The sequence below is a fragment of the Mastigoproctus giganteus genome, chromosome 1, assembly GCF_048544385.1.
Source record: "Mastigoproctus giganteus isolate SK-2022 chromosome 1, ASM4854438v1, whole genome shotgun sequence".
Lineage (NCBI taxonomy): Eukaryota > Metazoa > Arthropoda > Arachnida > Uropygi > Thelyphonidae > Mastigoproctus > Mastigoproctus giganteus.
In genome coordinates, this window is record NC_143575.1 from 220,644,313 (window position 1) to 220,658,363 (window position 14,051).

The 14,051-nt window shown below is 38.0% G+C and overlaps 1 protein-coding gene across 2 annotated transcripts in view; it reads left to right on the plus strand.

The window, feature by feature from the left end:
* LOC150091538 (peritrophin-1-like) overlaps positions 1-14,051 on the plus strand; it is a 103,461-nt gene that overhangs the window by 51,048 nt on the left and 38,362 nt on the right. The window contains exons 1-2 of one of the 2 annotated variants that reach the window (XM_090384471.1): positions 5-25; positions 7,843-7,941. In XM_090384471.1, coding sequence (XP_090240597.1) covers positions 7,845-7,941 — 97 coding nt within the window. In that variant the 5' untranslated portion in view covers positions 5-25; positions 7,843-7,844. Of the gene's footprint in view, positions 1-4; positions 26-7,842; positions 7,942-14,051 lie in introns of those variants that run through there. The other variant, XM_090384465.1, reaches the window with a different exon arrangement.

Here is a 14,051-nt window from a genome sequence, read left to right on the forward strand (position 1 = left end):
TAAAGGCTACATCTCGAAAGTTAAGGTAAGCTATATATAATTTCTTTCAAAAGTAATTTAATAGGCATTCAGAGAAATGTTCCATTTTATGGATTTTTAACAAAATTATATAACTCATAAAATGGATCAATCCTTGTCATAGAACTCTGAAAGACTGAAGCCCGAGTGTTATACCGACTGGCTCAATTATAACATGTATAATTATTTATACATGTTCATGGGCGCCGGCAGCATGGAGCAAGGTGGTTCAAGTGCACCACCCTTGGATTTCAAATAATACACAATTTTTAATATTTTCCTTAATTTATTGAAACATTAAAACTACAAATTCTACAAAAAAAATTCTGCACAAAACGCTGGCGCAGCTGTACATGTAAATCAGTAAAACTTGACTTAATTAAGATATTGCATGTATTCGAATATTTGGTGAACAAAAAATTATTCCCACATGCACCACCTTGCAAAATATCTTGCCTGCGCCCATGTACATATTATATTTCGTAGTTGACTATCTGACATCAAATCTATGGGGCAAGTAGAATATCTGTTATTGATAGGGGAGCCAACACTCCCGGATGGTGATATAAAAGTTGACAGGAGGGTAAATGACGGAAATAGGGATATGCTACTACAAAGACCGAAAAAATATTAGGCAGATGAGATGAGATATAACAATTGAGGTTTAACATTGATAACTACAAGCTGCTGCATATGGTAGCAAGTACCGTAATCCTAGAATAATATTTCAATTGGGTGGTACCACACTCAAAGTAGTGGAAAACGAAAAGATCTAGAGGTGATTGTACCATCCGACATGAAGTTCTGTGAGCAGTGCAGACATGCTGCTAGGACAGCTCACGATGTTCCATCAATAATATACAGAAGTTTTGCCAGCAAAGACAAGAATAAGGCATGATTATCCCGCTATACGGTGCTGCCTCTTGAGTACCTCATGCAGGTCTGGAACAATCATTTTAGGAAGGATGCGGATCTGCTGAACGAATGCAAAGTACAGAATAGCAATAAGATTACTGAGAGACATAAAACGTACTTCGTCAAGAACAGCTCCGGTTCTGCTTTTTTTTTTTTTTTTATCTGAAATGAAAAACTACTAGGACTACGAATGAGTTATTACTATATTAACCAGAGACTCATCTAAATTGCGGATTCTTTTATTCTCTAGTTTGTCGATGAGGTTCTGAAACTGAACAGTGCATTGGGAGGAACCCTTCCTGTAATTAGCGTTTATCCCATGGTGTTCAGAGAGAGAGTATTAAACAATGACCAAGCAGAGAAATTTGGCTGAATAGACGTTTTATATTCAGCCAACAGGACCCGGACTTTGTCGCTGGCCATGAATAATACATTTTATAACCTTTTATATGTACCTGTTCTGTTTTCGTTTGTGGAGGAAAAATTTGCTGCAAAGTTACTTGAAGGAGTAACGTGGGAAACAAGAATGGGAAAAGAAACAAAAAAAATCAGCCAATCATAGAGATTTTCAATTGCTTTATTAGCAGTGAAATAAAGTTCTGTAGCTATTATCAAGCATCATGTACTATTCTACATTTTAAAGTTTCTCAGAGAAAGAAAAACACTTTGTCAACCAATACCATTAAACAATTCTTTTCTAACTTGTGATAGAAAGACTGAAGATGTAAATAAATTTATTATCCCAGTTTTCATTAGTTTACATGATGGACCATTCACAAATTATGAATGATCCATGACGTCGGTGATCGTCAAACATTATCCAGTTTTGATACTAATATACATATAGATAAATAGATAGATAACTGAACCCTGAACTTTAAAAAGTGTTAAAGGGAAACATACCTATTCATAACTAAGGAGTGGTTGAGGTGAATAAATTCCAATTCTGTGAAATGTTCAAACATGCATCGTATGGACTGTTATTAAAAATGCTAAACTCATTGAAAATTACGTTTCGTACAGTGTGAATAGATTTATAGGAAGCTAAATTTATTCGTTGTAAAATATGCGCTTGACCTTGGCTTTCCTATTAAGTTTTCTGCATCGTTATATAAGGCACAATTGACCTTGTGCCATTGTAAAGACCGCATCTACCATCATGGCTTTTTTATTGTGCCTACTTTTACTTTCGAATGGCTCAAGGTATTGTTGAATATAAAAATTTCTTCAGGGTCATCACGTTCGGTGAAATCGATGCTGTTCTATTTCTGTAAGCATTTCAGGAAAGTTGGCCAAAATTATGTTATTTAAATCAAAGTCGCATTCGTTTTTCAGGCAAAGAATAACTGTGTGCCGTGTGCTTATTTTACGATTACAGAGGTCTCTTTTAATTTAAGCAGCAAACCAAAGAGAGAGAGGTGGGGAGCAAATTACTAGCGGAACTACTCCAGCTGTAATTTGTAATTTAGAAGACTACGCTTAGCTTCCCATACGAAGAGTGTTCCATGTGCACTCTGATTAGTCTAAGCTACTAATATAATGCAAGGAATTAAGCTGCTATAGCATCAGCCTTAAAAAACAAACAAACCAAGAGTAACCATTGTCATCCTCCCTCACTGTTTACATATTTCTTTAAAGTGTCAAAACCCCCTCAATAAATTTAGAATTTTAGATAAATCATCCGACATCCACAAAGAACAGGTAGAAGTTCATTTCAAGAGTCAGTCATGGGCAAGAGTTGGTGATACCGTAAAACAATTATCTTTTAAGGCCACAAAAGGTGATATTGTTGTACATTTTGGTACTTAATAATAATAAGTATAGGCATTCTGAGGATTTACTTAACAAATAGGCAGTGAAGTTGAGAAAATTCCGTGAGTTAAGGCTGAATGTGAAAGTGTCTCAGAAATTTTCCCAAGACACTATAGGATGGAGTTTATGACAACAGCTTTGTCAATTAATTCAGCCCTGAAGAGATTGGGCCTCGAGGGGTAGAATTTTTCTCAGCATGGACAGTGCTTGTTAACAGACGGGATTGTTATTATAAAGAGATGGGATACACTTGAATTTTTTTTTTTTTTTTTATGAAAACTCCAAACACGAAAGGTATCAAAACCTATAGTACTTAGTACTGTGCATGGGTTGAAGGAGAAGTATGGGGGGGGGGATGCCGGAAACTTTGCTCTAAAGACTAAACATGGGTTTCGCCACTTCAAGCCTCCAATAAGCAAAGTGGTGGTATTTCACCGGTTGATGAAAGTCATCTACTGATACTATCGAGGAAATGTACAGAGGATTGGAAAACTGTTAGTTTAAGAGGAACACAAGGACTTAGCGACAGCCATAAGCAGAGGTAGAACTGATTCTTGCATTGCTTCTGTTCAACATTCACTCCCGCCCCTCCTGTTCATTCCGTAGCATGAATAACAGGAAGGGAAAGGGCGATTATAGGGCCTGATGAGGGTCCATATGGGACTAGCAATTATATGGGCTGTGTAAGAGTTACTAAAAACACAAATAGGCGCATATTTACTTACAAGTACACATGCTAGGAGTATAGTAAACAAATTTGATAATTCAGAAGTATTGAATAAGCCATCAAATATTAACATTATAGGGATAAAAGATGCATAATGTAACTCTGATGCTGCGATTGCAAAATTTGAATACGGTGAATACACATTATAATACGCACAGAAAGAACAGACAAGACAGGAAGGGAAAAGGACTGATATTTTTAGTTAAGAAGCATATAGACTCTAAAACAGTAAAATCAATAACCACATGTTTCCTGTATAATATTGGGTCAGTCTGATGTGGCATAAACACTGGGAAAACAAAAATGAAAGTTGGAGTCTGTTACAGACTAAATTATTGTGATGACTACAGTGAACAACTGTACAGACAAATAGAGTGGGCTAGCAAATCAGAATGTTTTATCATGGGGATTTTGATTTTCCAGATATTGATTAGAATTTGTAGTTAGCAGCTCACACAGTAGAAAAGCATTTCTAAATTTGTTGGATGACTGCTTTCTACAAGCAGATGCAATAAGAAAAAGCAATATTTTGATCTGATGATTAGCAGGAATTCATCATGTATTAAGAATCTTCAGGTTAAGGAACCTTTAGGTGGCAGTGCTTATTATCTCATCTTTATATGGGATTTATTCTGAGAAATAACTGCGGTAAAGGGAAGGGAAGTTGTTTTGGCAAAGGTGATTATAATGGCTTTCCAGTGGGACCAATATTAGTTGGTCCCACACGTACTCTCGCACCCATTGGGTAGTGAGTGCGAGAGTACATGTGAACAGACGAAGTTTTTACGGCTCCAGCAAATAGAGAAGTTTTTGCTTTTTTATTGACTTAAATTGTCATATTAATTTATTTTTTAGAGTTGCTTTATATTACTAGTAACAATACTTTAGTTTAAATTGAATTTAGATGGAGATTTTGTAGGTTATTACTTAGTATCTGTAAGGGTATCAAATCCATGTGTGGACAGGTTTTGTTTTTATACTTAGGTTTTAATTATACTTAGCCGCTTTATTGACTTAATTGTTAGATTAAATTATTTTCTATAAGTAGCTTATAGACCTAGTCAAGCTCCGTGGTTTATTTTGAATTTAGATAGGGCGATTTGGAAAGTAATTAATACCTCGTGTCCGTAGATTAACAGTTAGTTGTGTATGCTATCAATTCCTGTGGTTCGCCAGTTGTGGGTGTTCCGGATCGACTGTTTTACTTCTTCTCGATGTCTTACTTCACTGCTCCAGATATTTCCCCATAACTACTCGATCGTCTTCCTCTCGGGTGGGCCGTTTCCTGCTTTCTTATCTTCTCCCAGTTTCCTGTAGAAAACTCTTTGGTCCTCATCGAAGATTCGATTATTGTTATTATTAGCTATATGGTTTAAAGAAGCCTGAGGCTTAGGCTGAACCAGCCAAAAGAGAAAAAAAAATTCTGTATTACTCTGAGAGAGAGAGAGAGAGAGAGAGAGAGAGAGAGAGAGAGAGAGAGAGAGAGAGAGAGAGAGAGAGAGAGAGAGAGAGAGAAGGGAATCACCAATAAAGATAAGAATTATAATATCCAGCTTAGGACCCTGGGTGTGCCAAGCCCATACTAACCAGATGTGAACCCCTTGGGTTTCTTCACTCTTTTCAAAAGATGTATGTCCTTCTTAAAATGAGGAATGAGGTTCCCAAATCTGTATGCAGTATTGCAGATGTAGCCTAACCATTGCCTTATACAATGTGATAATCACATTTGTCCCTGCTGACAAAGTTCCTGCGGGTCTTTGATTTCCATGAACTTTTCTAGCAGCTTCTTTACACTTCTCAAAGAATTTCATCTCAGACTATACTACTGCCCCTAGATTTTTTCCACACCCAACTACTTCGAGTTTCGTACCACCGAAATGGTATGTTATTCTAAGATTACTGCTATACGAATGCAGTACCTTGCATAATTTACTCTAGATCCTCTGAAGCATATCCTGTTAACTATCATTAATGAAGGAGTCCACCTTTCAATTGTTAGCAAACTTAGATACACAACTTGAAATATCTACATCAATGTCATCAATAAACATTAAAAATAGTAAGGGCCTAATACCCACCCCTGTGGAACTCCACTCATCACATTAAGAGCAGTAGTCATTTATAACTCTTTTGTTTCCAGCCACTTAACCATTAGGGCATTAGGGGGAGTTGTCACTCCAGAGTGACAACTTCCCCCTAATGTCACATTGCTGCAATTTATACAACAATTATATACACCGATGAGCCAAAACATTATGACTAGCTAGTTGTTATACAAATCGAAACAACTGCGGGTGAACTACGGCGCGTGCGCGGGTCTGGACACGGTATAAAAAACACCTAATACTGAGCTCCGTTAATCAGTGTTACTCTTGTTCTTCAGATGAGAAAGGCAGCGAACTTAAGCGAGTTCGACAAAGGCCAAATTGTAATGGCCAGACGACTGGGTCAGAACATATCCGAAACGCCAAGGCTGGTGAAATGCTCTCGGTCAGCCGTGGTAAGTTCCTACCGAGAGTGGTCCGAGGAGGGGAAATCCACGAACCGCCTGCGAGGTGTTGGACGACTACGACTCATCGATGCTCGAGGTGAGCGAAGACTCTCCCGAATGGTACATGGCAACAGAACGGCGACTGTGGCACAACTCGCCGGTAATTGGAATGCTGGTGACGGGAGTAATGTGTCACAACACACAATACATCGAACTCTGTAGAAAATGGGGGCTGCGTAGCCGCAGGCCGCTCCGAGTGCGCATACTAACCACGGTTCACCGGCGGCAACGCCTACAATGAGCACGCGAGCATCGAAACTAGATCTTGAGTGATTGGGAAGAAGGTCGTCTGGTCCGATGAATCACGTTTCCTGTTGCACCATGTAGACGGCCGGGTAGGGGTGCGTCATTACCTGAGGAAGTGATGGATCCTGGAAGCACCGTGGGACGAAATCAAGCCGGTGTCGGCGGTGTTATGCTTTGGGCCATGTTCTGCTGGGATACCCTAGGTCCAGTCATCCATGTGCCAGGCACTCTGACATCTACCACCGGCCTCCTGACGATGATATGCGATTATATAATGATTACATTGCCAAAAAGAATGCCTTTAGTAAAGCAATTGCAACGAGAAAAAGCAAACCTGGACCGTCTTTGTAAAAGAATCCAGCAAAGAATCATGGGGCCTCATGTACAAGATAGCTCGGGAAAGAACATTTACCTCTGATGTTCTCGGCACTGTTACCACTGAGACTCATGAAACCAACACTAGTAATATCCAGAAAACCCATGAGGAAAAAATTAGGAAGTACGCGAATCTAAGACAAGAGATCAAAGAGATGTGGCATATGCAACAAGTAACGACCATTCTGATCATCGTGTCAACCACAAGTATGGTGCCAAAGACCCTAAATAACAGCCTAGCAGCAATAGGTCTCCCAGCGAACACTTACAAGAAACTCCAGAAAAGTCTCAATCCTGAACACCTGTGGACAGTCAGAGAGTTCCTCGACCAACAGTAACACCAGACATTACAACCACCCTGTGTTCTCGGTAAGCACTACCCGTCACGGAGTGGAATCCCCCAATCAGGGAGAAATAATATAAGAGCAATAATAGTAATAATAATAAGGAACAAGATTAGTTGGGGCGCAGAAAGATATTCTTAACAATAAAGAAAGTTTTGTTAATTGCAGTGTGGAATTTCTTGAAACTAGGTATCTGCAAGGTGACCGAATTGAAGAATATAAGACTTTAAAAGAGCTAAGTAAACTAAATGCTGATGACATCTTTACTGTTTCTGAGATGAAAACGGATAGCTGCTGAAACGAATAGAAAAAAATCAGCCAAAAAATAAAAATAATAATTAAAATAAAACAGAATATTTATACCATTCTCATTCTCACAAGGTAATCTCCAATTCGGTTTAAAATTAGCCAAACTCGCTGCCTCCACAATGTTAGGAGGCAGTTGTTCCTATATCCAACAACCAGCTGCTTATAAATGAAATTAAGATTCATTCTTCTGTTATTCCCCTGAGGTTTTACGTTTGTGTCCCCTGGTTTGTGTTTCACCTACGAGGGAGAACCGACCTTCCTCATTCATTTTACTCAATCCCCTTCAGTGCCTTATGCATCTCAGTAAGATACGCCTCGATTTGAAGCTTATTTAACTTGACTTCAGTTTTTATTCCTCTTTTCTGCACTATTCTTTGCTGTATTTGTTGATTTTTTTTTACTTTATTTTGTAGTATTTTTTTTTCTTCTTCTTTTTTTTTTTTTTTTTTTTTTTTTGTAGTTACGGAACTCTTCTAGTTCTTCTTCTACATAAAACAAATACAACCAAATTTATTTGTACTGATTAGAATTTTATTATGTTACAGCCATGGAAAGAACTGGTCTCATTTTCATACTTTTTGTGACGCTATTGAATGCCATCTACATAACACAGGCACTGACACTTAAGAGTGTGAAAAAAGGAGGTAAGTCCTTTACAAATGTATTTTTGAAAATCTTGCGTAAACAGAAGAAAAGAATGTAAATTATTTTCTTCCGTTTATATAGAAGAATGCAAATGAGAACAAAATCTTTCTTGAGCAATAAGTGTTACTTAAAATTACATAAAATATGGCTCAACTCTAAGCAATTCTCTATGGTGGAGTTGGAAAATAAATTATTAGTAAATCCTACGGAAACGTATCCCTACTTTGACTATCTCCAATAATAAAACCCATTATTAGCGTTCCAATAAAACTAAATAAGACTAAATATACAAGGAAGTGAACTTTTTCTGTATCAGTCAAAAAAAGTAATAACAAAATTTACTTATCTGTAATTCATAATATTTCCATTTCAACAGAGTACCCCATCTAATTGAAATTTGAATTTATCCAGACTCGCTATATATATATATATATATATATATATATATATATATATATATATATATATATATATATAGAGAGAGAGAGAGAGAGAGAGAGAGAGAATCGGATCTAAGAGGAAGAAAACTGAGTAGGGGTACCACAAAATAAAATAAATTACACTTAGGGGGTGCCGTTATTATAAAAAGGTCGAAAGCCACTGCCTTATTCCAACGTTCGACAATGCGCTGCACATATATGAAGATATGAAGAGTCAGATATGAAGTTTTCTGAGCAATGCAGACAGGCTGCCAGGGCAGGTCATGGGATTTTGTCAATGATATATAGGAATTTTGCTAGTAGGGAAAAGGTGATTGTCCCTCTGTATAAGGCAATGGTCAGGCCACGCCTTGAGTACTGCGTACAGGTCTGGAGGCCTCATTTTAGGAAGGATGTAGATTTGCTTGAGCGTGTACAGAGAAGGGCAACAAGATTGGTGAGGGGAATGAAGGGATCCTCTTACCAAGAGAAGCTTAAGTTCTGCAAATTGCAGTGGATGGAGACTAGGCACGCACCTGCGCGGTGATCTGATTGAGGTGTATAAGGCCTTGAATGCGTTCAGCACGCTGAATTCTGATGGGATCCTTCCACTTGTTCAGATTACGAACCTAAGGGGGCATAAATTTAAATTAAGAAAAGACAGACGTAGAATAGATGTGCGGAAATTTGCCTTCAGCCAGCGGGTGGTTAATTGCTGGAACAAACTTCCATCTGTCGTTGTGGAAGTTGATACAGGAACTGAACAGGCATTTGGAGGGAATGGTGCGATTTTTTTTTTTTTTTTTTTGGCTGATGCTGCATAAGCTCATACACTTGCTTTCTTGCATCACATGCCACCACCACTACTACTACTACTACTACTACGTTAGGTGCACTTCGTGATCCAATCTTCTATTATTCTCTGATAATTTTTGTGTCTCCCCCCCACGGTTCTCGTTTCACCTACAAGGGAAAACAGATCTTCCTCCTTCAATTTACTCAGTCCCTTATAAACCCCAATTAGAACATCCTCTTAGATGTCCAGTTGTCAAACTTTGAAGTCCATACCTCGTAAGCCGTTCTTCATATGTGAATCGATTTGCAGTCATCACTACCTTGGTCTCTTCTTTGAACTCCCTCTAGAAGTTCTATGTTTTTTTAAGGTGCGGTCTCCAGTCCTGAATACAATATTCCAAAAGCAGTTTAACCATTGTCATGTAAAGAGGGATAATGAATTTTTTATTCCTACCGGCAAAGGTTCTATAAACCATGAAGCCATGGACATGCCTATCCGCCTATTTACATTGCTTGGAAAATTTCATATTAGATTGAATCGTAACACGTGTCTTTCGTCTTCAACCACTTTTAGCTCCTCTACCTCCAGCTTGTACATGACTCCAAGATTTCTGTTCCCCAAATGCACAAACTTACATTTAGAAGCATTAAACTTTAATTGTCGCTTTTCAGACCATCTATGCAGCCGATTTAAGTCTTAACTTTTAGTCAACTTGTAATCCAACGTAGAATCATACCAGTAACTCTAACTTCTTAAAGTTTGTATAATAGCCTTCCATGAAGGACAATATAAAAAGCTTTACTAAAGTCTAGATTTAAAATGTTAAAACTGTTACCTGCATCCAACTACTGTATTTTATGACTACATCATAGTAATTTACAATATTGGTCAGGAATGACCTCCCCTTAACTAACCCATGATGGGATATATTGAAGATTCCATTCTTATCGATATGCTCCTGAATCTTATCCTTGACCACAGTAGTCAAATTCAGCCTGTAGTTATCCAACTCCTCTTTGACATTTGAGGATTGGGGAGATATTAGCTCTTCTCTAGCCCAAGCGGATCTTCCCGGAGTCTAAAGACCCTGTTATTAATATTCCCCGCGGTTTCATGCAGCCGTTTTAATTATACTAAAACAATATTGCCTCAACAGAAAAAATCATAAAATAAAATAAAAATAAAAACCAAAAGTTTACTGAAACAAAAATATATAATTAAAATTAGACATAATTTTAAAATAAAATAGTATTAAAAATGAAAATAAAACAAATGAATTAAAAACGTTATTTATTTATCTAGGCCTTCATCTCGTAAATTTTCTTCTACCATGTCTCACTAAGCCCAACTACATTTGCGGCCCTCGTGGGTAGCACAGTTTGTAGGATCGTTGTCCTCCACACGCACCGGATGGAAAAACCTGAGTTCTAATCCCGTCTATGATATAAGCAATTTTTACGGACCTTTTTCACAATATGGCTGGGTTAGTCGGTCTCAGGCGAGGATAGCATGTTTTTTCTCCCGAAAAAAAAACATGCTACCCTCGTGTTTTTCGTCCAGCAAACAGAAAACCGACCACAGAACACATGCAGCTTACAGACAGTTTATTCAGAGCAATATGGCCTTAGTTGCTGATGCCCCTAAAATCCTATCACAACAACTATATATAACTACATCTAAGTTAGTTGACTTGATCAAAAGCTCAATTTTTTTAATTTTTTTAAAATCCTCCTTGACATTACTGTATACAAAAATTAAGTTTTGTACTTGATTGCTTTTGACAACCCTGATTCGCCGTTTTAGTTACTCAAAATTCTTATTCCAAATATTTTTAGATGCTCCTAAAATCCTATCACAACAACAACTACATCTGCGTTAGTTCAATTGATCAAAAGCTCAATTTATTTAATTTTACTGGCAGATTTTACCTTTATTACAGTATTCCCCTTCAGTATTTAGCGTATTCAATGGTTGCACACAGCGCTCTCAGAGAGGAGTGTAATTTTTTGCAAGAGTAATTTTGTCCCATTCCATTAGCATGAGTCGATCGTATGCCGACTTCCCTAACCCTCCGAACTAAAAAACTGTAATATTACGGTTAGCATTAGTAAAGGCACATGATGCAAGAAAGCAAGCATCAACCAAAAAAAAAAAAAAAAACCTACCCTTCTCATTTCACCCATCGACTTTCTCCAAATGTCTGTCTAGTTCTGCCTTGAATCTATTTAAACTATCAACTTCTACTATGACAGATGCGAGTTTGTTCCAGCAATCAACCCGCTGGCTAAAGGCAAACCTCCACACATCTATACTACAACCGTCCGTCCTCAATCTAAATATATGCCCTGTCAGGTGATTATTCTGAGCAAGAGGAAGAACCCCATCAGCACCGAGCATACTCAAATCATTCAAAGCTCTATACACCTCAATCAGGTCACCTCGCTGGCGTCCAGTCTCCGAACACCGCAATTTTTTGCAAAACTTAATCCTTTCTTTGTAAGAGCGACTCTTTGTTCCATTCACCAATCCTGTTGTCCCTCTCTGCACCCGCTCCAGCAGCTCGCCATCCCTCCCAAAATGTTTATTAGAGAATAGTTTCATCCACCCATTTGTATTATGTTCGTAAATTGCGTGTGCATTCTCTGGTCGGTTTGCCTGTTTTGCTGGACGAAAAACCCAAGTTATCGTGAGGGGAAAAAAAAAAAAAAAAAACTTTCTGTTCTCACCTGAGACCGACGAACTCAGCCACGGAGTAAAAAAAAAAAAACCCATAAAAGTTCCTTGTTTCACTAATGGGATTCGAACCGGGCCTTTACCATCCAGTGTTGGGTGCACGGTGATTATAACCACTGTGCTGCCCCCGAATTAGTAGTTTCCCTAAGCTCTTAATGTTTCTCTATTGGCATTAGCAAAAGCCCTACACCTTTTTTTCACCCTAGTGAAAAAAATAATCACTTTCGAACGTCTGACTTTCTAAAACAATCTTGGTAAATTCATTCACAGTGGTTCGTCTTGTCATAGTCCAAGAATTTCACCTTTAGTATCGCAATACGAATATTCGCGTCTGTCTCTCTTAATCATTAACTCGTGTTCCGAAACAATAAAATTAAACTGAAGTCCTATTGCATTTTTCCATGCAACAAACAGTTATTATTACTGTATCTACGTTTTGGTTAAAAGGCGAAGCTTTAGAATCTATTAACGTGTGATTTATATGACAATCGACAGACAGATTCGCCAGTCTTACCTGTAGTATGAAGAGGATGGTCCTTATATAAAGTGTTAAATCTGAAAATTTCCTTCTCTTTCTTATCTGAACTGTAATCAACCGCTTGACCAATGCGGTCATTTTCGGTTTGCATGGCTATCGTTCCTCGATCTCTGCCAACCATAGATCAATAGCAGACCACGCGCTGCTTCATCATGCTAGCGCACCAATTCATCACCCTTATATCCTCCGAGAAATTCCTTAGCTATAATCACCAAAACTACATTTCATAACTGCGCGTGCTCGTAATTTTTTATAGGACAGTGTAGGTGTATTCCAGTGTAATATCTAGAAGCTATTTAACATATCCCTTTTAAACATGGCTCGAAATGGAAAATTTTATGAAACGGAATGCTCGTTTCCTAATATGCCGTTCCTACTTTCCGAACGTAGGAACGAACCTTTCCTTTCCGAACCCTGGTTTTAAACTGTATCCAGGAAATTTGTGATATTCGATCCCACCAACATTCATCTGGCATAACCTTAAAAATTTAATTCGTGGTACATGGCAAAAACAGTAGAGAAGTTGTACATGCAGTTATGATTAGCAAGTAGTGATCATATTTACCATTGAGGGACACATCTAAAAAGATATCCGTTGCCAAAGGTAAAGCCAAAAGTACAATACTAAACTGAAACTGTTCAAATAAGCAATTTTGAAGCTACTCATCTTTTTATACTTTTAAAGTTATTGTTCTACACGAAAATGGATTTATTTGCCGGTTACCTTACCATCCCTTGACAAAGTGAATATCTAGTAAACTATATAATAATCTCCCTCCCCACCATCTTTTTTCAGATTGTGCGAAAACGTCTTGGTTCGCCAGAAATCCGTGTCTTTATTTCCGCATCGTATAAACCTATAAACTTCACCATCCAGATGTTGCACTAAGTTTAGCATTTGTTATGGGAAGAAGGTTCTGAGGTATTAAGTCAGTTACCAACGCAATTCAGAGAATATTTAATCCTCAATGCCAAATGAAGGATTCTGCCTGCAGTTCACCAAAGCAGCAAGTATTCATATCACAATATCTATATTTGTTGTATGCAATCCTCATGTGTCTTGAACATGCAGAACTGAAGTAAGGTGTTGCATACAGTGGCGGACAAAAAAACTGCATCACCTTAAAAAAAGTAACATTTGTAGTGAAACGTATAAGATATTGTTTGATTACAGTCATTTTGTTTGTCACAAAGCAAAGGTATTGCGTCAGGCGTTTCTTTAAATATGGCTTTGGAAGTATACACGCTCATTAGTATCCTGTTTTGCGGAGGTGTATGCTTACACCTCCGCAAAACATTCAAATCGATGACCAAATTAAAGTGTGTGATTATCCTGATAATGCGGGATGTAAAGGTAGGTTGCATCAATTGTCTCTGTAATTTTGTATATCAGTAGAAGCGGTAAAATAGGCTGCCACCAGTCAACAGTATCTCGGGTGCTGAAATTAAAGCGTGAAACCGGTGATGTTAAGAGAAGACCTGGATCAGGCCGTTAGAGACTACGCCTTCCCAAGATCGATATTCGAAACGGCTATACCTTCGTAATCGATATGCTAGTGCTCCTGATTTAAAACTGGACTTTGAGATGGCCTCTGGTTTTGAAATAAGTGCACGAACAATCCA